General features: G+C 41.2%; 1 protein-coding gene across 2 annotated transcripts in view; it reads right to left on the bottom strand.

The window, feature by feature from the left end:
• slc6a9 (solute carrier family 6 member 9) overlaps positions 1 to 25,311 on the bottom strand; it is a 78,008-nt gene extending 52,697 nt beyond the window's left edge. The window contains exons 1-2 of one of the 2 annotated variants that reach the window (XM_033649794.2): positions 25,159 to 25,311; positions 23,151 to 23,417 (exon numbers count right to left, since the gene is read on the bottom strand). In XM_033649794.2, the coding sequence (XP_033505685.1) occupies positions 23,151 to 23,180 (30 nt within the window). In that variant the 5' untranslated portion in view covers positions 23,181 to 23,417; positions 25,159 to 25,311. Of the gene's footprint in view, positions 1 to 3,363; positions 3,658 to 23,150; positions 23,418 to 25,158 lie in introns of those variants that run through there. The other variant, XM_033649792.2, reaches the window with a different exon arrangement.
• Positions 25,312 to 27,246: the final 1,935 nt, after the last annotated feature.

Raw genomic sequence — 27,246 nt, 5'->3', positions numbered from 1 at the left:
ATGTAATGACAGAGGAAATGAAGGAACAGGGCTTTGATCGGAGCTGGCAATTTTTGATTGAATTTTTTTTTTGCAGTCAGAAAAACAACTTTTGAGACAGGATATTGGGTGGTTTTAGAAATGGGAGAAGTATTTGTGGACAGGGACAGAGATCAGGGAAATGTCTGGGGTGGAGGGGAGATGGGGCACTGATGGCAGCCAAAGTCTGCGGGATTCTGGAGTAAATGTTGGCGTTGTACGTGTCTGCAAACCATGGATATGTTATTTGTACGTTTCTTATGTGGAAAATAAATTAAGACTTTACTTTTCTTTACCTTTCAATTTTTAAATTTATGTTGTGAAAACGCTGTGGTAAATGTGTGGTTATGTGTGGACACAAAAACCACAGAAGATAATGTTTTAGGTCAAAATACCCAATTTTGTCTTCACTGTCACAGTGTGTCGTTAAAAAACACAGCCAGTCTTGTACCGTGGTCTGCTAAATGGCCGTTGTCTAACGCCATCCACCATACCCTCCTCCTCTTGAGAAACTCTGCTCATACACATGCAATCAGAGGTGCGTCACTTTAGAAACGTTGATATGATCCGTATGAAGCGTACAAATTTAACATATCTGTAGTTTGCAGAAAATTACAGTGCCAATATTTTCTTTTGGTAAGTGAGTTGGGGGTTCCAATATGTGTAAAGTGAAAAAGAAAAGTTCACCAAAAATCTTTTGAAAAGACTTTTAAAATGTATTGTCATTACATAGAGTGATATAAATTTACAATTATTATGATTATTATTAGTATTATCATTATTGTTGTGGGCAATTGTCAGATCAGAATTAAAAATCAACTGATAACATTCTTGTCCTTTGAAAAAAAAAAGTAAACCTGAAAATTGCCACTTGAGGAAATATTACAAAAAAAACAGCGCTGAAAAGTGGCAAAACTGCACAGCAATTTAAAGGGACAGGGTTTTTTAATATTTGATAAACAAGGCACTGTGCAGCAGCAAGTACAAGCAACGTGCTGAAGAACAGTTGACTTCACTTTACAGGTGTTTGGCTTTTGAACTGTTCCAGTTATATTATAGATCTCTTCAGCTATGTGACAACGGCATTATGGGACTGTTTCAGTAGTGAGCTAGATCACTGAACATTTTTCTCTTTAGAGCAACTCAGTTTTTATTGCATTACACCCTGCTGAGACATGTTCTTCTGTCAAATTTAGCTTAAGTAGAAATGTCCTTTGTCGGACGACTGATTTGTGCAAAACAATTTGTGTTGCAGCAAATAAGATGTCCTCCTGCTAGGCAAACAGAAGTACTTCCATACCAATAACACTACCCCTGGGTGATTGTGAAGACATTACCAATGTTTGTACCTGTGGACAACAAGGGATTTATTAAGGGAAAACTATTTTCAAAGAACATACTTAAAACACAAATCAGTGTTTTTGTGGTTTTGGTTTGAGCTGTATTCTTGTCTGAATAAAACACATTAAAATGTCTGTGCTTTGGAATAATTTCTAAGTTTTAATAATACAGGTCAAAAAGAACTGACAAGGTATAATTAAACACTGAAATCTGGATCAACTGATGGCATACCTGGATCTGAGCACCTCTCAACTCCTATATAAAAACGTTTCCAATATTTGCATGTTAATGAATCCCTCTGTCTCTCGTTATTCTTGTTCTACAAGAATAAATGTAAAAGTACAAAGAGTTTTTTAAATACAAAAGCATTCAGACTGGCCTGCACAGATAACCTTTTCTGCTACAGTATGTCTCCTGATGTGGGTGGTGGAGTCACATCAGGTTTATCTGCAGAATCTTGTTTCGTTTATGACATTTAAGATAAACAAAACACGTCCACAAACACTATACTACCAAGAAAAATATTAAGAAACAGCGTGAAGCACAACAATTCTCCAGAAAACCTGCAGTCAGTACCTGACAAGAACAACCATAAATTCATAGTCTGTAATTATGGACCCATCTGCACATGCATCCGCTGCCTATAATTATGTAGTGTCCACACAGTCCTGTCAGTCAAAGCTTTTGGAATATGGTGTGCGTGTGTTAACAAATCTAAATGGACCAGAATCAGCGGATTAGCATGTGAGCTGTCAGTTGTGAATACACACACACACACACACACACACACACACACACACCTGTGTATGTGGTGCTGCCACGTGCACACACACACGCTTTGCAGCTCTAAATATCTTCAACCTTCCACCCACAATCCTTCCCCGAATTTTGTGTGTGAGCAATTCGAGCAGCTGTAGTGTTGGCGTGTGCGTTGTGTGTGCACCCAAAACTTTTGTGCCTATGCTTGTATGTGTGTGCACGCATGTGCGTGTGTGTGTGTGTGTGTGTGTGTGCGTGTGTGCGTGCTTGCCTACAGAACTATAGCAAGCTGACTCAGCCTCAACAGTAGCAATCGGAAACAGGAGACAAGGACTTGGCTAACAGCATAAGCCGGCAGCAAGGTCGGATGCACACACTCACACACAGACAAAGGCACACACACACTTTTTGTCTTTACCTGCCATAATGGAAATAACTGTATATCTTATCTTAAACAGATCAGAGAATTTAATTGTTTCAAAGTGTTTCAAAGTCAGTCAGCAGTTAAAAAAGAAAGCCGAGCGAAGGATGGATGTGCCAAAGTGTGCGATTAAAGCGGCTTGTTGGGGACGAGGGCTGGAGGGGGAGGTGGAGGGGTGGGGGCATAAATATCGGCCTTTTCTGGACACTTCTGCTTTTCTACTCTGTCACTCTCTTTCACACACACGGCGGACCAGCCCACTTCCTTACCAACCCCATCTCTCACAGCGCTGCCCGGACTTCCCACTGCAATTACTTATAAAAACTTTTCAGGGCCGCCACACGTGGTCGGGTTTTTAAAGAGCTGCGTCCCCCTCCTCACGTGGTGCGGGGGGTATTGAGTCGTCACAGACCCCCTGAATGATCACCGAAAAATAAGGCGGTGTAGACAATAGCTCGTCTTGATGAATTCAATTCTTTCAGGACCCTGTACCGTTGTCCAGGCAGCTCCGGGCAAAACAATCGTTGCTTTGATAGTCCAAGAAACACACACTCACTCGGTTGCTCTTAGAAACTTCCTCTAACTACTTCCGAATTAGGATCTAAAGATAATATACATCTGGCCGGAACTTGGGATACATTTGGTTTTTCTTATTCCTAGAAGTCTCGTTTCAAAACTCTTCTAACAAGATGTCTCCTGCTGCTTAAGCCGGTGTGAGGCACAACTAATAAAGAAGAAACATCAGCACGCTCGCTTCTGATGCCAGTGCAAAAAAAAAGAAAAAAAAAACAAAACAGAAAACCAATATGACAGCTTGAACTGACCTGGTCTGCGGTGGAAGCCGCAATGGTGTTCGACTCGGACATGATTTGAGGCTGTGACCCAGTGGTGCTTCTCTGCTGGCCACTGTAGGCTCCTTCATTCACACCTTGCCTTTCAGTTCCGCAGCGAAAGAGGGGGGAGAAAACACAGTATACCCTCCCTTTTGCCCTGGCTTGATTAATGCCTGAATTACTTTCACCTCATTTCATCTGATGGAGCTCTGCTTCCTCTCCGCCTCTCTTGCTCATTCGGCATGGTAGCCCACTCTCTCTCCCCTCTCTCTCTCTCTCTCTCTCTCTCTCTCTCTCTCTCTCCCCCCTCCCTTCCTTCTGTGATTCCAGCTCTGCCTACCCTCTGTCCCTCCCTCCCTCCTTTGCGCTCTTACTTTTTACTCACCCCTCCCTCTCTTTCTCCTCTCACTCTTTTACTTTCTCTTTCTGCCCCCTTTTTCTGTCGTATTTCACCATTTCAGGAATATGCGCCCTCCCTCCCTCTTCTCCGCTGTCCGCCTCCCCCCCTTTTCCCAACTCCCACCACCTCCCAAAAAAAGACACAGGAGAGATCCACAGTCTTTTCCCTCTACCTCCACAATGAATGGCTCGTTGTCACTCCAGCACCTAGGCTGAATACAGAGCAAGTAAGCGGGAGAGAGGAGAACCGATGGTGGCGGCAGTGGTGGAGGGGACTGGGGGGTGTTGAACTTCTAGTTAAGCTGGCCGGAGTAAAGTGGGGGAAGGTCTGGAGCACCCATGGGCTATGGCCAAGCTCTCTCTCTCTCCCTCACTCTTTCTCCTAACAGATTAAAGCGAGGAGACAAAAAAAAGTGAGGAGCCCACAAGTGAGGAGCCTGCACGCCTTCCACCGGACTCCCCTGCCCCCCCCACTCTTTCTCTCTGTCTCTCTTATTTCTTCCATTTGTTTTCAGAGGCAGCTGCTGCAACTCTGCAGACCACCAACAACTTCCCTTTCAGCGGCACTTGACTCTTCCAAATCCTTGTCCGTCTCTACACCCTGACATTGCCAATGCCCCCCTCTGCCGTGTCACACCGAGAGGCCGGCCGAGCCAAAGCCCTCCTCCTTCGCCTCGTCCGCGACATGTTCACAGAGTTACACCCTTTCAAATTCAAGCGCTTCCCTCCTGAGCCTCTGTTTTGTTGCACACATTGTTGTGCCTGTTTGCCACCATATGGCTAATGGCTACCCACAACAAAAAGAGCGAGGACAAAAGCGAGGAAGTGAGCGTATGAGAGAAAAAGGTAAAAGTCCATCCACAATAGGAGCGTGATTGAGAGATCAACAAAAACATCACTCATGCAGCAGGACGAGACTCAGCGTCAATTCTCTGACGGGATGTGGTGTGAGTAATGTCAAAAGTTGACAAGCTACTGGCGCACAGCCTAATGGGTGTTTGATAGCCACAGACAATGGCCGCTGCCGCTTGAGTGGAGGCCCTCCAGTTATGTTTAACACGAGACGAGCAACGCAGACAGGATGCTATTCATTTGTCTATCAATTCAGAGGATTAGAATCTCACAGGGGATCCAATAAAAGAATCATTACCATATACCCGCCCTATTCAGTGTGCTGAGAGGAAGTAGTGAGGGCAATGAAAACAAGTGCCCCCAACAAATAGTCCAACATGTTGACACATTTATAACAGACACGTCATTGTTTAAGAGGTACTACGGCACTTTCCCCATTACTTCTGTGTTTCTCCTTAACTGCAATTGATAACTCTCAGAACATTCAAAAAGCACTCTTCTGACCACATTATTTGGGTACAAGATTGTTTACCCACTTTGGATTTAGGTATTTAGATACACACAGTGATTTGACCAGGGTGCTTTTACCAAGTAAGCTTGTGCACTGAGGCCAGGGCAGGCCTATTTATCAGCCTTTATTAGCTAACTGCAGATATATCGATAAGCCAAACTAGATTTGAAGTAACTTAGAGAAAGTGTAAGCTTTACATAATGTGACTAGTGAGCACTGACAAGCCTATTTTTCAACTGTCAAACATCTCACTTAGTGTGTATCTTTGGCACAACCCTTTAAAAAACAAATTTAAGGGCTCCGTATCAAGATTGCTTGTTTATGTCATGTGTGCATGTCACGGGCTGATAAAGTACATCATATCTGTCTGGTGTTATGGTGCTTTTAAGGTGAAATCCAAAGCAGAAGATGTACACGGGCTACACAGTGACTCACAACTATAATTCCAGCTTGCTACAGTACTAGGCATGTAGCTATGTAGGCACACTGCTAGTTGTGAGAATCATCACATTTAGGTGGCATATTGTTGGAGAGTGTCCTCTTGCAGGGAAACAGCAGGCTGTTTCTGTGCTGCAGCAGACCTGGCTTTTTGTTTTACTCAACAGCATCACAAAAACTGAAACAGAAATTTTAAAACACTTCTTTTGGTGATAAGAGCCTGGCGTATGCATGCTTATGAGCCTGATGCTTTGAGATATGCTGTCAGGCAGTGTGTTTGTTCGTGTACTTCAATCCTTTTGTTACCAAATTTGTTTTAAAAAATCAGAGTGAGAACATTACTGCGATGTGAGGTCACTGAAGCTGGCCCTCACTTCTTCAAGATACTGATTCAGGGCTATGACAAAGAATTGTTATAGTACAGATGTGTGTGTATTTGAGTACTAAACTATAGTGGATCATTAGTTCCTCCACAGGGATCCAGCCACTTCTTACTAGCTCTGCCTCAGGAGGGTCTGTTGGCATCAGATTAGGTCAAATCTAATGAATGGCTTAACAAGAGCACCCACCCTCCCTTGTACACACACACTTAACTACACTTTCATCATGCAGACATTAAGTGTGGGGACAATCAGTAAAAATTCAGTATGAATTTGGTGGGAACAAACAGATCCTAAAATAAATGTTTGTTGTGGCTGCAGCTGGCTGTTTGTAGAGGGGGAAGGACTTGTTTCGTTAACTAATTGCCCTATTATGTTAGGTCATTTAACTCTAATTAGAGAAGCACAGATGCTACTGCTGATAATAACACCAACTTGTTAAAATTCTCACTTGTTTCTTTATATGTGTGGTTTCTACAACAGCGAAGTGGCCTGTGTGAGACCATGATGTGCACAATGTGGATGTTTACTGTATTTTTAAAGGCACTAAGCCTGTTGATGTTACTGACACCAAGAGCCTGAACTGTTCTCAAACCCCACTCCTGCACCTCCACATCCATCCACTGCATAAAAGCATGCATTAGAAATATGGCGCACATTTTCAGACACTCTCTCCTGGCAGACAATCAGTGATACATCTGGTTATACAAGGCAGCAATCTTCAATGCTGAAAATGAAGCCAATGTGAAAGTGCCAAAAGCAGAAAGGTTTTTACTGTAGGTAGTGAGGTGGGTAATTGCTAGGCTTGGGCGGTACATAATTTCTTGTAACATATCTTCCCGAAATTTCACCGATGTATTTAGTATATGATAGTATGAGTGTGCAGCGTTGAATATTGTGATTTATGAAATAAAGATAAACTGATATTGTGTACTCAGTGGTGTGGTTGTCATTGCTTAACCTTGTATCTGAGTTAAATGGGTTTAACGTTTAGTTGCCTATGAGCCCACTAATCCTGGTGCAAGCACTCTTGACCAAATTTTATTACATAACATTACACCTGCGTGTCAGGCGATATTATGAATCACGTTTACTAACATGGTCTATTAATATTATTTTAATAATACTAATAATGATAATTAAGACTTTAACAATTAATTGACTGTCAAAATATTAGGCTGATTAATTTCTGTTGATCAACTAATGAGTGTAGACCAGCACAAACCAACATCAACAGACAAGAGCAGAAAGAAAAACAATCAGGAGGGCAGGGAGCAGAGCACTGATAAGGTCAGAATGAATCTCTTCTCTCCTCCAGGCTTTCCTGTCAACTACCAAGCACATGCCAACATCTATTACAGGTTAACTTAAGGCCAAACACAGTCATTGATCCTAAACTTCATCTCTAAACATACAACCCAAACAACGTTCAAAGGGAGAGCAAGAAGTAAGAGAAAACATTTAAGGCTGTGGAGGCTTCCTTTTCTACTTCCCTTTTAAGCTCCAGCTCTGACAAACCAATATCCTCACTGATGACCGTAACAAATATGCAGTAATTTGAAGATTAATGTAGCCTGGGTCTCACATTCCCTTACTAGGCTTTTTAACTAGACTTTTAAATCAAGCAGGTAATGAAATGTGCTCGCAGCATGATTTGGAGCACATCGAGCTGTAATTAGGAGGCAGGTTGGAGTTTTAGCCATACAAACAGATGGCGGAGACAGATGAGGTGGCATTACAATTCCAGCAAATGTAACTATGATTGAATGCAAATGTATGCATACTGCCCTGTTAGTGTAATAACACTCAGGGCTGTAACTGCTTTTGGGGACAATTATGTCCTTTTTTTATGTCAGTTTTACACTATTGACACTTTTTTTGAATTGTTATAGGTGGGCAGAAGTAATACCTTGACTTCAACAGGGTATCACTGTGTAACTGTATTATCATCACTGACAACCACATGGTAACTAGGCATGGTTGCCAGAGGTTGTTTTTATATTGCTGTAGTTGGAGGCAAACACATTATAATGAGAAGGGTTTACTACCGGAGCCAACCATGCTTGATGGTTGAAAATTTTGACGGCACATAGTGCAATTACAACAAATGGTTTTGCCTTGCAGTGCACAGGAAGTCCACAGCTGTCCACAAGTGGTCTGATGCTTTGCACAAACCGCAAAACCTGCAATCTGCAACTCTTCATCTAACCGCTTATTGTGCTTGTCTTTGCTTAAATTGTTCCCCCTGCAATATTTAAAATGACCAAAACTGTAGGGAATATGTTGATATATTGTTGTGTACTGTTTTATGTACCAGTAACACCACATAGCAGAATTTCCACTAACCCAGTGACAAAAACAATGCTTTTCCTGTAGCTGCTTCACAATAAAAGCATCCCGCTAACTTTCAGGTGGAAAGGTTTTAATGTGAAGCAGCAGGAAATGTTCAGTTTGCAATAGCAGTAACTTAACACAGCTCTGTTACAGCTGTAGGAAAGCGATAAAAAGTAACTCTTCTAATATCTTCCTTCCTCTAGAAAGTGCACAGTTTTAAGTCCAGGGTTTAAGTTTCGCAATGTGTACATAGTAGAGCTGTTGGGGCCTGAAGAAAAAAATATTTAAGTGTCTTTTGGGCTGTGAAGGACAAAGTTGTTTTGGGAGGAGATAACTCCTCAAACATTGTGAAATTTACAGCAGGCTGGGGTGGGGGACGGGTGACAGAGGAAAGTAAGAAAAAGGTGACAGGAAGATGCACCCATCAGACATCAAGTCTAAGAAGAAAATAATCTCCTTTCGTTTGAATTCTTTTCACTTCATCTCCTCTCTCATGTTTTTACCTCCTCTTTCAAAGCACCCTTATCTGTGCTGACAAATAAATTCAAATATCACTGAATACTCATGAAAGATGTATCTCACCAGTGCCTTTCTTTTCTGAGTGGAGAAAGTTTTGTGATCTAAAAGGCCAATGAAACACAATTAATATTCACTGAGGATCTACAAAACTGCATAATTGTACAAAATGCTGTTTCAGTTGAAACATCGCAGACTTTCTGTTGCTCTGTGTTTATTTTGCATGTGTTTCCTCCCACAGTCTGAAGGTGATGCCCACAGGTATGAGTAAGACTGGGTCCATTTGTGTTAGGCCTGGAAGGACTTTTTTTTCCTTTGTCTCCTGTCTAGTACAAACTGGAACTGAGATAAAATTAATTTTGCTGTTCAGAAGAATGCTTTTTAGTTATTTGTGTCCAATGAAAAAATCAAACACACCATCGTCAAGCAAATAAGATAGATATTTCAGTTCAGACTACTTTACCATAGTCAAACAAACAACTTTCAGTCCATGTTGAAGTGAGCGCGCACACACACAACCACCAACATACACAAAGAGTCAGGTCCAAGATGACCTGTTTCCTTGGTATTAACATGCATCTTGAGTGATCTCATCACAAATGGATAGTGCTAAATACAGGTGTAAATGACCACCAAGGCCTACTGTGATGTGATCACTCAACTACGTGACCTGGGATGCATTTGACCACATATCTTTGGAGTGTTAACCCCAATGCGTCCTGATGCATTCCCAACCAGGACTACGTCATCAGTGCAAGGTATGGCACAGTAACTTGCGAATTTTTCAATTATTTGGATGAAGTGCTGTGTGAACGTTAAGTGTTTGCCCTAAGGAAGTAGACCTGCTGGGTTCTGCCAAGGGGCCCTCTGACCTTCTAGCATAAGTAACGTAGTCAGTAAAGAAACCTGAACACTGAACTCTGAAGACGCATGATAGAAACAGGTTTGAACAGAGATGTGTCTCAGCTGTCCACTTGTGTTACTACCAGGTATAAACACGTTCAAAAAGAGCAAACTTAAAAGCTGAGGTCAAGCAAACACAATTTCACCCAACAGCATTCTTTTATGGTGGTTACACACTGCACTGAAAATGGAACAGTTTGCATGTTCCCTGACTGCAGCATCCTGGTCACTGTTTTTACTGTCCATAAATTAATTCTGTTTTTAACTTTGAGTATGCATACACAGCGAGGTGCAGACCAGCGGCATCACCCTGAGTCAGGGAAGATATTGGAAAGGACTTGTGCAACATGCACATTTTGACGTTGTAGTCCTCAAGTATTTGTTGTCTAAGCTTCAGTGAATAATAATGCAGTCTTGTGTCCACTGCGATTTGTAACTTTCTCTCAGGCCATCCGTATGCCAGATACAAACACAGATACAAACAAAGATACTATAAGGAGCTTGATGTAACTGTGGGCTCTTGGTGATTTGGGCTTGAAGTAACTTTGAAAAAAGAACAAAGTAAAAATTTAAAATATATATGAATCTGCCTGCCCCACAGCATAACTTCTTGTCTTTGAATATCCATGGATCAACCTGCTTTTACACCGAAAGGCTAATCTCAGAGGGAGCCGACAGCAATGTCTGGGCTTATTACATCGTCCTTGATCTATATATCTGTCCCTTACAGCAATTAGGTTAATATCTCTTCACCTCTCGTTAGCACAGCATGCCTGTGATGGGACGTCTGACTGTGAAAGGGGCCTTGAACTGAAGGAGGCATCGACAGGCCTGACATTCTCGTCCCTCCTGAGTGGTTCACGTGAGGAAAAGCTGAGAGTGGAGGGCAGAACAGCCGAGAGAGGATATGATAAGAGAAGTGAAGTGACGACAGGATGAAATAAGTGAAGGGACGGGGCAGTGAGGAGAGAATTTCACAGGGTTGAGGTTCACAATAGGACAAGCACCACAGGAGCCATAGAGCAGAAGAAAAGGGAAGAAACACAAAAAGCTCAGTTTTGCAACAGCAGGTCGGCTTTGTCCAGTGCAACAAAAGGACAAAATGTGTTGAGGCGCTGTCGGAGGGAAAATCAACCTTTCTTGTTCAGTCCAAAACAGCCAGCTCTTTAATTGGGAGTGAGGACAAAAAGTGTGTGTGAAAGGAAAATGGTAGAAAAAACATCAGTTGCAGAGTAAAGAAGAGAGAACAGAACAGAGGGATAACGAAGACACTGAAAACGCAATAAAAGATAAGATTCAAATAAGAGAGTGATGTTTGTCTGGCGGTCCAGCTGACCTGAGCTGAACACGACCTGACCTGGCCACTATGGACATCCAGGGGAGAAAGACAAATGATGGAGAGGAAGGCAAGAGAGTAAAGAAGAGGGAACAGAGAGACATTTCCAACGCTTGGTTTAACCTGAAGTTTCCATGATAATTTCTCTACCCATCCCTCACTGCTTTGGCTGGGAGGGCCCCAGCTGTTCGGTCTGTATAAATAGCGTGAGGCTTCGGCTCGGACCCCCGGGGAGAGCGGGGCTCATTGGAGAGAAGGCATGGGAACAAATCGGGCCGGAAAAAGCACACAACATACACATTTTGACAAACATATGGGACCATTGCTGGGGATGAAAGTGAGGAACATGTGACTGAAGTTGGCCTCACGTGGCAGAAGTCAGTGCCACGCTTGTAATGTGACGAGAGGGAGAGTAAAAAGCAGAGACAGAAAGAGATGTAAAATATGTCATTCATTCATCCAATAAAGCAATGAAATACTGTCCAACATGACAATGCTTAGTGTATATCACTTAAGATCCTTTGTGCAGTGTATGCAACATTAAAACCCCCCAAAAACCTTGTATAGGAGCACTACAAATGAGCTTTTCTGTCTATTTATGCATTTACATGCAGCAGCTTACACATGCCACATACTTTCCTCTGAGTCTATCAATCAAACTGAAAATAGAAAAAAAAAAACTTTCTGCATGCCATTAAAATCTCCCTATAAAACACGGGATAAAGATAAGGGTTTTGTCTATATCACTAACCTATACCACTTTCTAAAATGTCATTTTTGACCTTGGAAACAGCAGCTTCTTTAAAACTTAATTTGCTCCTGTTTCCAAAGTCAAGAACTTTCAAGCCAACATATTCGAAAAATCCTTTAAGTGCTCAGCAAAAAATAGAATTTTGAAAATCTATATATCCTTGACAATTGGCAAGCCTTGGCAAACTGATCCAGAGCAGCAACTTTAAGGACCTAATCTTTATAGAAAAAGAGTATAAATAGAATACAGTCTGTCAGCAACAGGACAAGATTCTGGTATCTGTTCTGGTTTCTGTTTGTAGTTTGTTTGTAGTCTGAATAGCATTGACCAATCATGTTTGAGTGCCAGGTAAACAGTCCATGTAAAGAGGCAGAACACATTGGCCGAAAATGCAATCTCAGTACCCATCTGCTATCGTCTAAGAATGACTTCAATTCATCTGCATTTATATGCAGATATCTGTTTGTAGAGATTAACTGAAATGACTGGTGCACAGAAGAGAAAATCTTGGGATGCCTATCAGTTTGCTACTCCAGCTCTAGAAATATTGGCAGTTGCCCTCAAAGATTTATCGTCTTCAGACAAATAAGCGATGGGTTCAGAGACTGATATGGACTTTACGTTGAGACACTTGCCTGATATCAGACAGAAATGTCAACTCTTCACACTCTTTTTCCATCTTTAGTCTGACATTGCATACACTCAAACAGATTTCCATGGGAGAGAGGAATTTGATTTCCCTAACCAGTCACTAGAGACCAACATATCTGCCTTGATCTAACATCTTTTTAAGTCCACACTGATGCATAGTCATCCAACATACTTATCTTGCCAGGGTTGTAATAGTGGAGTGTGGAGAAGTAAAAACAAACTACAAAGTCAGGTGATATTGAGAAGACATGATGATTTAGAACAGCCTCTATAGCAGCACATATATTGTCTTTAGTTGTTGTCATTGTTGTTATTCCTTTTCATAGGATCCGGTGCCCCACTTGACAATGCTTGACAACATCAATTAGGTAATAATTAGTCCACCGCAGTGCTCGTTGGATTGTTTTTTTTTTTACCAATTACTGCAAAAACTGCTGTTTCATGTCACAACACCAGACGAATCAGTCAGCTCGGTGGAGTGAGTGGATTCAAAGGTTTCGAGGCAAGTCAGAGATCAAGTGTAATAAATGGAGGCTTGATTTTTGTTACGCATAAGACAAAAAGTAAGCATTTCAAATTGATAAACCACCCAAAATCCCAAAAAAATCTCACACTTGCTCTTGGCAAGCATAATTTTAAAACTGTAATTAATAATATTTTTTTGATCTACAATCATCAAATTTTCACCTAACTCAGCTCTACGGAATATTTCAGCATATTGTTTTGGTTGAAAGGCCCAGAATTTCAGTTTTTGTCTTTACATAAATAGCTGGGGCACACGACATAGCATTTAGCAGCTAATGAGCCACATAAGGTGAATATTGGACTTACATTCTTTAAGTAAACAGGTATACAGCTCCACATGAATGCTATTGTTACTTTGTGTCTGGTTGATGTATAACTAGGAAGTTGTTTGCTGACTCACTTACTACAACAACTGTGTCAAAGTATTTGGTCAACGTTGTGTTTACAGTAAGTGCCAGAGCCCCCATGTGGCAACATAAAAAAAAAAAAATCATCAATTAATGCAACTTTAAAGTTGCATTTTTATAGCATTAATGCCTATTACTTATAGGATGAAAATCCAACAAACTGCCTCACCTAAAACCCAACAGCATATGAGCAAAACAGAAATAAGGAGTTGATGAACTGTGATGTTTTACTGCTGGACTGTGTAAACAGTTACACAGCAGAGCATTTGGTAAAAATTTAATATGATAAAAATTCATGAGAAAATGTATCTGGGACGTTGCTGAAATCTACTTGTGGGTGACTATGGTGAGGGAGTGCCCCCCACCCCCCACCCCCTGCGCTATAAATGGTCGGCAATCAAGCTGTGAGGATAAGCAGTCCACATCAAAAAGTTTCATATTTCATCACTGAGGCAGTCTGTGTTATTGCTCTTCTTCCTTGATGACAATATTTTCCAAATAACAGCTGTTCTCCAGCAGTGCTGCACCTGGATCTGTAACGAACCAGTCTTGTTTGACCAGAGTCAACTTGGAACTTTTCCATCATGTTTAGAAAGCCAAAAAGCCATCATTTTTCAGATGAACCCAGCAATGTTACAGATTGCATTTCTTAAAGGAGCAAAAGAGGGGGAGAAACAGAGAGAGTAGGAAAAGTGATAAATAACACAGGGGAGGCGTGTATCCAAGCAGGAGAGGGCTGTCCGGCCATGAGAAAAGCAGACCCCCCCTCGTCCCAGGCTTATAGCTGCCATTCAACACTCACATACACACACAGAGTCAGGGAGCAGGTTGGGTTCAAGCGCAACAAATTACCTAAATATGGTTCTGAAAGGGCCTTTGAAAAGAGTTCAATTGGAAACCGTTGAAAATGATAATAATACTAAAAGAAACTGGGGGAGATTTAAGAGCCCTGTTGTGTGGACACAATGTCAGAGCCCTGTCCATAATTTCACTGACTTCAGAGGACGAGAGAGGAAGAGTGTGAAGTCCCCTTTTTCCAACTTGCTTGTATTTTTTGTGGGGTCGGAGGGAGGGAGACCCATTAAACCAGAAAAGAAGGGAGAGGAAGAAAATCAGAAAAACGAAATTTTCAGCCTGAGTGGTTTTTCCGAATGAAATCTAAAGGTCCAAAACACAATGGAGCCCTTTTTTTTCTCTTTGCTATGTCTGTGTGTGTGAGCGTACACGGGGGGTTGGTTGGTGGTGGGTTACCTTTTAAAGAGTGCCCAGCAGTGGACGTGTTTGGCATTTGTGGCCCTTGTCCCTCAATTATACGTTCGCCACAGTGGCTGCCATTAAGTTGACGTTGGGCGCTGCCTGTGCCCTGTATGGCAGCTTGTAAATTTTTTTTCTTCTCATTCAGCTGGTCAGTCAGGGGGTGAAATCAGAAACAGAAATCATGTCTGACTCTTCTCCCCCCACCTGCCCTCCTGGCTCTTTCTCTCTCTCTCTTGGTTCACATCTGTTTGTTGGCCCCTCACGCCAGAGGCTGTCAACACGGTTGCTGAGCACTGCTGTTAACTAAACTGGCTGACTGGCAACTCAATATGTTTCTTACATAAGGATAGAGAGAGGGAGGTAAACTGTCTCGTTTCACCTGTAATACGCGTACTTGTGCTATGTGGAGCACATGACACTTAACTGACAATACACAGCTCCAGAGGTCACAAGCAATGAAATATATTTGGCAGCATTCACAAACCTGCACATGGACCATGACATCAAACAAACCAAGATACCAGGGGAAACTAACTTAAAAAAAAAAAGACTCAGCACATCCCTAGTGAGCCCAAAATTGGCCCCTGAGCCACAGTTTGGGCTGCATAGTTTTGACACAGCTTTGGAGCAAAAGTCACAGCCAAAATTTAGTCACAGCTTAGGAGCAAAAGTCACAGCCTTGAGTTAGTAATTATTATTATATAATTTAAAATAATTGCGGTGTGTGTGTTCAGGTTTTGTACATAGCTTTGTCTGTGTTAATGTGTGGGAAAGTGTAGTGTGTTTATGTGGGTTTGAGTACTTGTGGAGGAATCTAAGACATGTGAATGTGCCTATGTAGCGGTCTAATGTGTGGACCTAATGTAGAAGTGTGTCGTCTGTTATGTTTCTATGTGTGTGACAGTGTGTGCACGTAGGTGTGTGTGCATCCTGACCTCGGGGAGGTTGTGGCTGTGGGTTTCACTATTTCTTTCCATTTAGTTTCCACTTCACAGCCTACAGCACACATTAGCCACACAACCCCTGGGAAATGGCGCGCGCACACACACACACACAAACACACACTGAGTGACACACTCATTCTCTCTCACATCCACCCACCCACACCCACACAAATACATACCCAAACACACAGGGGGTACACAAAACGGTGGGGTAATCACAACCTCATAAACCACAGTCCCGTGTATTTTAAAATGACTGTATTGTCACACCTTTTACAACATATCTTTCATTAGATAACTACCACATACAAAATTTACAATTTCTAGTTAAATTGCAATGTGATAACGTTGTTGTATCTCACCCAGAAGCAACTACTTATTAAGATAAGCCTTACTGATCTCCAGAGGGTAATTGAGGACAAGGATAAATTCAGGATTCAAAGTATTCGTTTTATTATATAGTCAGGTATTTAAAAGCAGCCCTTGTTTGAAAATGGTTCAAAATGTATAATAACATGTATAAAAGCAAAGGAGTCACATTATCATTAAGACATAATAGTTTCTGACAAATTACTTTATGGTAGTGACGGTATTGGCTAAAATAAACAGTTCTATGCCAATTTCTTTACTCTATGCTGCTAGTATTGCAGTGCTGCTCTCCACTATGACAGCTGCTCTCTACATTGTAATGGGTATTTTTGTACAGTGACACATTTTCTCCAGTAAAACACCCAAGCTGATTTCATCACCTTATTTCAAGGAGCTGCATTCTCACGGTTTTATTTATATCATATCAATTATTCAAGATGATCAACTTAAAGGTTCGGTGTGAAGGATTTAGGGGGGATATATTGGCAGAAATGAACACAATATAATAACTATGTTGTTTTTGGTGTATAATCACCTGAAAATTAGAATTGCTATGTTTTTGTTGCCTTAGAATGAGCTGTTCATATCTACATTGGGAGCTTGTCCTTGCCTGAGATTGCATGTTGCACTGCCATGTTTTTACAGTAGCCCAAAAGGGACAAACAAAGCACTGGCTCTAGATAGGGCCATTCACGTTTCCACGTTTTGTATTAGCCACCAGAGAACTTAGCAGATAATTCAACCGCCTGAACTCCTGAGTCTTACGTTTTCAGAGAAGAGGCCTTTCATACTTGTATTTTAGGTTTTCCACTAAAACATGTTTACATGCTTTTATGGTCAGAAAATACTTAACCTTCCTCACACTGTCTGTGCTGGAGCACCTGCATTCACCCTCTGTCTGAAACGTTCTCTATTAGTCAAGTCAATCTGGCAGACGGGTAAGGATCTGCCTCAACACAAGTTTACATAATTAAAAAGTAAAAGGTGCATAAAAGGCAATAATACATCATTCAATACACTAAAACAATAACAGAGAGAAGGCATTAAAAAATAAGCCAAATATAAGCCAATTTAGTGACCATCTCTTTAGGAACACCTCCTGAAAAAATCCAGTCTGCTCTCAGCCACCAAAAATCAGAGAGAAATTAATAGGGTTGATTTGAAAGGAGAGACACAGGAAGTGGCCACACTCAGCAGTCAGACAGGAGCCGAATTAATTTACAGGGCTGGTACCTGCGGTTATTACACAGGCTAGTTAATAACATGTCGGGCAGGAAATCCAAAGTGTGGGATCATTTTGAGAAGGTGAAGGACGAAGCCAAGGTTATATGTAAACTCTCATTCATCATCTACATCATCTGAAACATGTACAGTACAGGCCAAAAGTTTGGACACACCTTCTCATTCAATGCGTTTTCTTTATTTTCATGACTATTTACATTGTAGATTCTCACTGAAGGCATCAAAACTATGAATGAACACATGTGGAGTTATGTACTTAACAAAAAAAGGTGAAATAACTGAAAACATGTTTTATATTCTAGTTTCTTCAAAATAGCCACCCTTTGCTCTGATTACTGCTTTGTACACTCTTGGCATTCTCTCCATGAGCTTCAAGAGGTAGTCACCTGAAATGGTTTCCACTTCACAGGTGTGCCTTATCAGGGTTAATTAGTGGAATTTCTTGCTTTATCAATGGGGTTGGGACCATCAGTTGTGTTGTGCAGAAGTCAGGTTAATACACAGCCGACAGCCCTATTGGACAACTGTTAAAATTCATATTATGGCAAGAACCAATCAGCTAACTAAAGAAAAACGAGTGGCCATCATTACTTTAAGAAATGAAGGTCAGTCAGTCCGGAAAATTGCAAAAACTTTAAATGTGTCCCCAAGTGGAGTCGCAAAAACCATCAAGCGCTACAACGAAACTGGCACACATGAGGACCGACCCAGGAAAGGAAGACCAAGAGTCACCTCTGCTTCTGAGGATAAGTTCATCCGAGTCACCAGCCTCAGAAATCGCAAGTTAACAGCAGCTCAGATCAGAGACCAGATGAATGCCACACAGAGTTCTAGCAGCAGACCCATCTCTAGAACAACTGTTAAGAGGAGACTGCGCCAATCAGGCCTTCATGGTCAAATAGCTGCTAGGAAACCACTGCTAAGGAGAGGCAACAAGCAGAAGAGATTTGTTTGGGCCAAGAAACACAAGGAATGGACATTAGACCAGTGGAAATCTGTGCTTTGGTCTGATGAGTCCAAATTTGAGATCTTTGGTTCCAACCGCCGTGTCTTTGTGAGACGCAGAAAAGGTGAACGGATGGATTCCACATGCCTGGTTCCCACTGTGAAGCATGGAGGAGGAGGTGTGATGGTGTGGGGGTGTTTTGCTGGTGACACTGTTGGGGATTTATTCAAAATTGAAGGCACACTGAACCAGCATGGCTACCACAGCATCCTGCAGCGACATGCCATCCCATCCGGTTTGCGTTTAGTTGGACGATCATTTATTTTTCAATAGGACAATGACCCCAAACACACCTCCAGGCTGTGTAAGGGCTATTTGACCAAGAAGGAGAGTGATGGAGTGCTGCGGCAGATGACCTGGCCTCCACAGTCACCGGACCTGAACCCAATCGAGATGGTTTGGGGTGAGCTGGACCGCAGAGTGAAGGCAAAGGTGCTAAACACCTCTGGGAACTTCTTCAAGACTGTTGGAAAACCATTTCAGGTGACTACCTCTTGAAGCTCATAGAGAGAATGCCAAGAGTGTGCAAAGCAGTAATCAGAGCAAAGGGTGGCTATTTTGAAGAAACTAGAATATAAAACATGTTTTCAGTTATTTCACCTTTTTTGGTTAAGTACATAACTCCACATGTGTTCATTCATAGTTTTGATGCCTTCAGTGAGAATCTACAATGTAAATAGTCATGAAAATAAAGAAAACGCATTGAATGAGAAGGTGTGTCCAGACTTTTGGCCTGTACTGTAAGTAGCTACATGCCCATTAGCCACTTAGCACAATCATTACTGCTTTGCCGACAGCATAATTAACAGGCGGCTCACTCAGTGTGTGACGTTCGCTTGTAGATAAAATATAGGCCTATATGGCTTAATTCTTTCTCAGACCTTGAACTCGGACCATTGTGTTGCCCAGCCGAAAACATGTAATTTCATAATTAAATTAACATCGTAAACAAACTAGTTGACTAAGAGCGCTAAATGACGACTATTGGTCAACTTAGAAAATTCTTAGTTGGGGCAGCCCTAGAAATGAACCACATGAGCAACCAAGATTACATGTTTGACACTAGCACTTAGCTTTATGTAGCAGTGTAGGCTTTGTAACGTAAACGCTTGCAAAAGCGGCCCTTGAGCAGATGACCATATAACGAAATCTCTCGTGAGCTGGCATCAGCTTGTCTCGAGAGTAGAAAAAAAACTGGAAACATAGCATTCAGAATGGTCTGAAGCCTGAGGTTTTGCTCACAGTGATTACTTTTACATAAATTTAACCTCATTATTAGAAACTTTCGCCATGTTCAATATGAGCGTCTGATATTTTAATATTATATGACAGAAAATAAGGAAAAGCAAAAGCTTCCCTTTAATCACTGTTTGGGTAAATTTAAAGTATAAGATGGGACTCTGACTCGATCTGGAACTAAAAACTTGATCGGGACATCCCTAGTTATTGGCACAAATCTAGCTTATATAAAGGTGCTTCTTGTTTTGAATATATTTTGGTATCATTTATTCAAAAAACTGAATCAGGAATCAGAGCCAGTATTTGATTACAACCAGAACTAATAAGCAGAAGTGGAATTCCAATGTGAAAATCTGTCATTTAGTGTCCAAAAGTTTTAATGTTGTGGTTAGAAAATCAGGGTTCAAGAGGTTTAAGTGTCATGTTACTGCTGACAGAGCTCCAATTAGAATTCTTAATTATAATCCCCCACTCCAAACATCTCACAAACTGTGGATGAAAGTCACAAGCTAACTTTATAAGGCTTGCCAATGTTAATCTTTGATCAGAGGCCAGTATTAGGTGACCTCTTCCTCCATTTGGCCTTCATGGTGATGGAGGGGCACCATGTGTTCTGCACAGCCACACATATAAATACAGCGCTCAGAGGACAAATCAGCAAAACCTCAGTCCAACTCCTCCTCCTCCTCCTCCTCCTCTTACATCCCTATACATACACCCAATCAGTAGACATTTTAAAGACGTGTCTAAAAAAAGAAGTAACTAAGAAGTAAAAACAAAGAGACAGCTATCCGTCCAGTAAAAACTAGTGCCAGGGCACCATCTGCTCATCCGTTCAGTGGAAGTGGTGGCTTCCAGGGCAGTTAAAGACAACGCAGGAAGATTGAGGAGAAGGGGCTCCCTTTGAACGCTGTGAACGAGCAGGGGAATTAAGTTTGAACAGAAAGAGTCCCGGCAGAAGGCTACCAGCCAAGCCAAGCGGTAGCAGGAAGCGGGCGCCTTGTGTGTCACGAGATTTACGGTGACGGGTCCATCCACCAACCATCTGGGCCAGCATAAATTAATCTAACCAGATTGCAAAGAAAGGGCAGGGAAAAAGTTGTACTATGTTGAGAAAACACAGCAGGAAAGGGCAATTATCACTCCTCCAAACAGAGGCAAAGATGAGAGGATTAAACATGGAATGACAAAGGAATAAAAGATTTTTTTTAAGTCATCAACTCTAGAATGTGAAAAGATAGATGAGGAGAAAGACAGAAAAGAGCTCAGGGAGAGGGAGGAATGGAAAAAAAAGAAGTGACAGTTGGCGATGGGAGAGCAAGGTTGAAGATTCTGTCCGTAATTCTCTCTCTGACACACACACACTTTCTTTCATTCTTTGTTGATGTCTCTAAGCCACAACTGACATCACTGTCTACCACTGCGGAGGACAACGGTCCCAGCCATGAGAAGTGACCAATCACAAGAGGCGAGTTGTGTATAAGAGTGCATAAGCAGTTGTGTCTGTTGTCACAGCTGAAGTTGTCCAATCTTCCCGCAGCTCTTCGGCATGTTTACCTTCATAGATAAGACTTGCGGGTCTGTTACACTCTAACCTCTGCGCTACTTTTTCAGGAAAAATAAGTGACTGATGAATGTTATGAAAGCAATCTGAAAGTACAGCTTGATGCCCTGATTGTTTCAGAAGAACACAGAAGAACGCTCAGTCGCATGCTTCCCTCTGTGTGTCTGTTTTAAACGGCTTTTTAATTTTCCATTTCCTGCCAAATTAAGTGAATTGACCCTAAACAATGAGTCACTAAATGCTGGCCAGGCAACAAAACTCTCAGATTTCAAGAGCAAACAAAGTCAGTCACCTACTGCTGTGATACCTTGAGCCAAATTAAACAAGCAATCATTTATATTGGTGATAAGAGGAGGTACTGGCCAAGAAAGTGGACTGATATGTGGTTATTTAATGCTAATAATAAAGCCAAATTGTTGCATTATACCACAACTCACTATGAAGTGTGACAAGGAATGCATAACCCTTTTTACATGTAGCTCATAAAACTTTCATAAAACTTTTATATTAGTGATATCGAATGATAAATTGCACTTTTTTCCACAAAATGTAAACCTTATGTTTGAGAAGGTGCTGTCATGTGCAAAAAAACTCATGACATTACACAGTGGCTCTCATGAATTCATTTTTTTAGTTGATGCATTCACTCATTGTTGGCCTTTAAGGCCCTAGTGGCTGTGAGGAGTCATGGCAGTCTCTACAGATAATACATTGTACAGTGATAGTTCAGTTATACCTCCCTCAGAGACACCTCTGTCACAGCGTCGGTGTGAGGGACAGTAAAAAGGTACACAACTTCATAATGACCACAGAGTAAAAAACACGCACATGTCCACAACAAAATGGAGAAAGCAATTCAAATCCTCCTTGTGACTATCACTTAATTACATTTGAATCCCATAGATAGCCATATCTAAATTCACAGAACTTTTCTGCAACTCCCCAGCAGTGCCTAACTATGCATAAGATTGATTGGCAGTCTGTCACTGAGTTAAAACCGCAGACAAATCCACGGGAAAAAAAAAAAGTTCTGAGAGCAAGAGCGAAATCTCCATCCTCCAACCACCTTCAAATACTGCGAGGGAGTGAGAGGAGAGAGCGGGCGGGACTGATAACGCCCCCCTCTTAAGTTCAGACGGTGCGTATGCATTTTAACGTGGATATGCATCTCAAAAGGACAAGGCAGGGGAAAAAAATGTCATCTGGGAGGAAAGCAAGGCTTCAAATGAGCGAGAATGTCAGAAGAGAGTTGGTGCTCTGAGTTTGTTTATCGCCGTCTCAAGACGGACTGAAGAACTTGGACTGAAGGGAGAGAGAGAGAGAGTGAGAGAGAAGTGACCTGACTGCCAATGACGCCAAACCTCTATTTAAAGCTTCACCAACAGCACAGGCCTGACACTGACACATTTACCTCTTGGCCTTGTCTCTTATCAGCAGCCGGAGAACACTGACAACATGTTTATTGTTTGCAGACGTTGCAAAGATCAGATAAACGGGGTACTGTAAAAGCAGGGTCGAGGGATGAGAGGGGAGTTTCTACAACTGCAAGTTAAGATAAATTTTGGGGACTTTCAGAATGGTGTTTAAATGATGATGAGTGTTTGGCACTATGGTGAACAGCAGGTGATGACAGCTCTGCCCGCAGCACTCAAAAACCAACACAGCAATCACTCAGAGGGAAACTGCAAGCTTATCATCCAGTGCAAACATGTGTATCTTTGTTGTTCCAAAGATAAACAAGATTAAAGTGTTGGGTAATTTGAGGCACATTCAAAGATAAAAGGTTAACAAGATTAAGAATTTCATTTAAAAACTAGAGTAAATCGGAAAAAAATGTGAGCACAACTCTCTTCTTTTGAGTGTTTCTTAAAAAAAAAACAAAGAAAGAAAGAAAACAACATAAGAAAAGAAAAGCCTGCTGGGTGAATATGCAGTACAGTGAAACTAAACCATCTGGCCTCTTGTGCTTAAATTGGGAACAAGGGGAGGCAGAGAGTGACTCAACTGGTGGTCCAGCAGCTGCATCCCACCACTGAACTCAGACATGTGGCTGCATCCATGTATCTCTGTGCATTTATAAACTTGTATCTGTATTACTGCTTTTAAAAGTGTGCATGTGTATGTGTGTGCTCACTGAACAAAAGGTAAACTTACCAGGATCCCGGCAAACTGCTTCTCTTCCATCCTTCAGGACCTTGTCGGCAAAGATCCCCTGCTGCCGTCTCTCTGCCTCTGCTGCCTCTCTCTCTCTCTGGGGATGGACTCGTCTGCCTCTCGCTATCAGAGTTTGAAGTTTTCTGAGGTGGCGTTCGCTCAAGTGTCTCGGTCCCCCTCGTGCCTCTTCTGCGTTGTTTGCGAGTGTAGCTGGAGTGGCGTCGCCGCTTTGTGTTAATTCTGCCCTAATCCAGAAACTTTTCTATGCTGTGAAAAGAACATGTGACAGGCAGAGGGGGGTGGAGGGAGGGGGGGGAGTGGGGAAGGGGGAGGCAAGGCAACACTTTTTTAGTTACTTGTCCCCTTGGCCACGTTCAAAACAATTCCTCAGTCTCTGTACACGACCTGCTTTGAGGTAAAAAATAAAGTTCAGAACACACAAAATCAACTGTTTGCACCTTCAGTATACTCAGATTGGTGGGAATTAAACTTCTAAGGAATCTGATAGAAAGGATGCAGAGGGAGAATTTAGAAAACATGTAGTAACAGATTTGCATTTTGTAGCAAAGCAGCTGCCATAACAAAGTGCTCTTTTGTGTAAAGAGATTAACTGTTAGGGGAACGTTTAGACTGCCCACTGACTACTGCTGTATGACAGCCAAACTGCAAAAGAACACTCGAAAACAGCCTGGATTTGGAAGAAGGTGGCAGAAAATACTTGAACTGACTGAGTAAAATGTATCTGAAATGTTCATGTTGGCGAGTTACTTCAAATTTTTTGGATTTGATGAGTACTTTTTGCTCTATCACAGTAAATATTTAACTGCTGATGAATATGATTGTCAAAAATAACCTGTGAGATAATACTATAATAATGCATGCATTATTTTTTGAAGATATTACTTATTTGCACTGACATTTAATCAAAAATAATCAGTGGAGGCTGGTCTTGAGAAACTCAGAAACTCACTATAGGATAAAGCGCAATGTAAAAACTTAACTAATGATTATTCTCATTACTGACTGATCTATTAATTCTGGCTGGGTAATATCTCAACATATATCAATACTGTGATATGAGACTCGCAAGTGTTATCTTTTCCTGGTTTTAAAAACCGCATTACAGTAAAGTCATGTAATTTTCTGAAAATTGCCAAACTATTCTGGCTTTTCTATTATTGCCTTTACCCTTTTAGTCATTAATACTGATGATTATTTATCAAAAATCTCATTGTGAAAGCACTAATAGTCACTAATAATTCAGTATTGTTACAATATCAGTAGGATTTGGTTGAAAATATCTTGATATTTGATTTTCTCAGAATCACCCAACCCTGCTCTCGATTAATCGTTTTAAATAAATGTCAGAAAATAATGAAAAAATGCATAACACAATATTTCTAGTGTTGAACCAATAGTCTGAAACCCAAACACATTCAGTTTACAGTGATATAACACAAAGAAAAGCAGCAAATGCTCACACTGAAGAAACTGGTAGGTGTTTTGCTGGGAAAACTACTTAACACTTAATCCGTTATCAAAATAGTTGCCACTGATTAATTAATTTAATTACATTTCAGTTGATCGACTAACTTAATAAGCAATTAATTGTTTCAGATTCCAAACTTTTTTTAATCATCTGATTACATAACTTCATTGGCGCTGATAGACTGCAGTTCTTAGTCAAGTTAAGCCGTCATGTGGAGGCTGGAGCGTGTGTCAAATACTGTAACTCTGCAGCATGTCTCCCTCCATCTGACCCTTACTGACTCAGTGAATAAAAAGCCTAGACAGTGAACTAAAAGCATCCCGGCAAAAGAAGAGGAAAAAGTGGCCAAATATAGCTACCATTCAGTGTTACAAACATACAAACACACACATGCACACACTTATGTACAGGAGCCTACAGGGACTCAAAAATGCCCCGGGACATCCATCATACACAGCATGCTGCACATTGATAAAAAGATGACTAAGAAACAGAACTAGGTTAAAAACTGAACCTTACCATCCACGTTATGATGTTTGAAGAAAAAAAAACATGTTAAAGGGAAATACCAACTTCTACATCAGAAAAAAAGGAAACCAGCTCGGCAGTGAGAAACCAACTGGTGTGAAGACTGAAGTCTGTGATCAAGTCACAGTGCTCTGACTCCATCCCACTGGTTGACTCTACTAATGTATGTAAACAAGACAAGAGTTGAGCCAAGCCCACTGGGCCATCCCAGGAGGAGTGGCAGTAAGAGGTTAAATGAAACTAACTCTGAGACCTGACATGTCTGTTGGTTTATGAGGGATGTTCCCAGGCAAACAAGTAGCCTTTAAGCACAGACTTTATATTTGACACTGACATAAAGGTCCAATTAATGATGGAGAGAGAATACTGAGATATCAAGCCACATGCAATATGTGACAATCAGATAATACATTTAATCATTGTGGGCAAAAATCCAGAGTATTCTCTGGCTCCAGCTTTGAAATGTGAGGCTGATTTTCTCTACTTTAAATCATTTTCAATTGAACATATTTAGTTTTGGGCTGTTTTTCATAGGCTGAATGACAAAAAGGTTGCAGCTCTATTAGTAACTACATCATTAATAAACTTTGGTAAAATGCAAAAGAAAAGAGACACTGCTCATACAGCAGCGTACGTAACACGAGGAGCACAGGAGGTGTAGCAGCTTGGAAACAGGTTTTGGTTGTGGATGATTCAGGCATGCGTAATGGTGCTGCAGATGGCACACGCATACCAGTCTTGACCTAACACCAATCAACCAAGGATGACAGGAGGCCGGTCCGGAATAGACTGTGCTTACAAAGCTTTAATTTGAAACAGAATTCCAACACCTTATCTTGTACTACCTACAGCCAAAGCAAGAGTAAGTAACCTCTTAGAGAGTCCTGTGGTAACAATACGTTACTGGCCCCTGTAGACCCTTGTTCCTCACTCTGTCTTTTGTCCATATCACCCAGCCCTACTATGTAGCCTAGATATAAACAGCTCATTCTACTTTACCAAAAACACAATGATTCTTATTTTTAGGTGATTATACACTAAAGAAAACATACTTATTGCACTTAATTCAATTTCTGCCAATATATCCCCCTAAATCCTAAACACTGGTCCTTTAAGACCCTCATCATGTCTACTGATATGGTCCTTTAGCCTGTATGTTCCCAAATAGGCTACGTTTTCAATCAAATCAGCACTAACCAGTTAACACAGTAGGTTTTCGGCCACTCTGCTCAGTTGGTAATCCAGCCTAGCACTATCTCATTTACACCCCCCTTCCATTCTTAAGGCCATATGAGGTTCACAGGGTGGAAAAAAAAATTCAAAGCACTTCAAGGTGAGGAAAACACCAACATCTTGTGATGCATATGTAAGTCTCTGAGCAAATATCATGTGATATTTGATATGCCAATAGGCAGACTGTATCTCAGCAAACTGCTAACCTAATCAACAGTCTAATTAGTTTTTTATGAGGCTGCTTTTCAGGGGTAATTACATTTTTTTGTTTTTTTGAGAGATATGCGAGTAGAATGTAATGAAGGCAATTAAAAAACTATGAATAAGGACAAGTTTCTTAATCAATGAAAAACATAAGTAAATGATCGATGAATAAGTGGTTTAATTTATGTGGGTAATGAAAATGTACTGATACTAGGGGTGTAAATCACCAGCTTCATCACGATACGATATTATATCGATTTGTTTGGATGACGATAAAATGTTTGCCGATATCACAAAGTCTGTCACAATACGATTTTGATTCGATTTGATTCGATTCAGGAGCCTGCGATCGATATGACATGATATCATATGCCCATCTAACACAATCATTTACAACAACTCACAAAAACAACTAGAATATGATTTGACCATTTTATTTCTGAGCTCTGTTTGTTGTTTGAGCGGAGGCGCGCTTGCCCAGAAATGGTGACACAGACGTGCTATGTGAATTTCAAAATAAATGTGTATCTTTAAGATGACGATATGGATCAATGTTTTCATTTTGCAATGATATAATCGGATCGTTAATCAATGAATTGATGTATCGATGTGGATCAATGTATCGTTACACCCCTAACTGAT

The sequence above is a fragment of the Epinephelus lanceolatus genome, chromosome 12 (genome assembly GCF_041903045.1).
Source record: "Epinephelus lanceolatus isolate andai-2023 chromosome 12, ASM4190304v1, whole genome shotgun sequence".
NCBI lineage: Eukaryota > Metazoa > Chordata > Actinopteri > Perciformes > Serranidae > Epinephelus > Epinephelus lanceolatus.
Note: the sequence above shows the minus strand (reverse complement) of the source record. Positions and strands in the feature narration are given on the sequence as shown.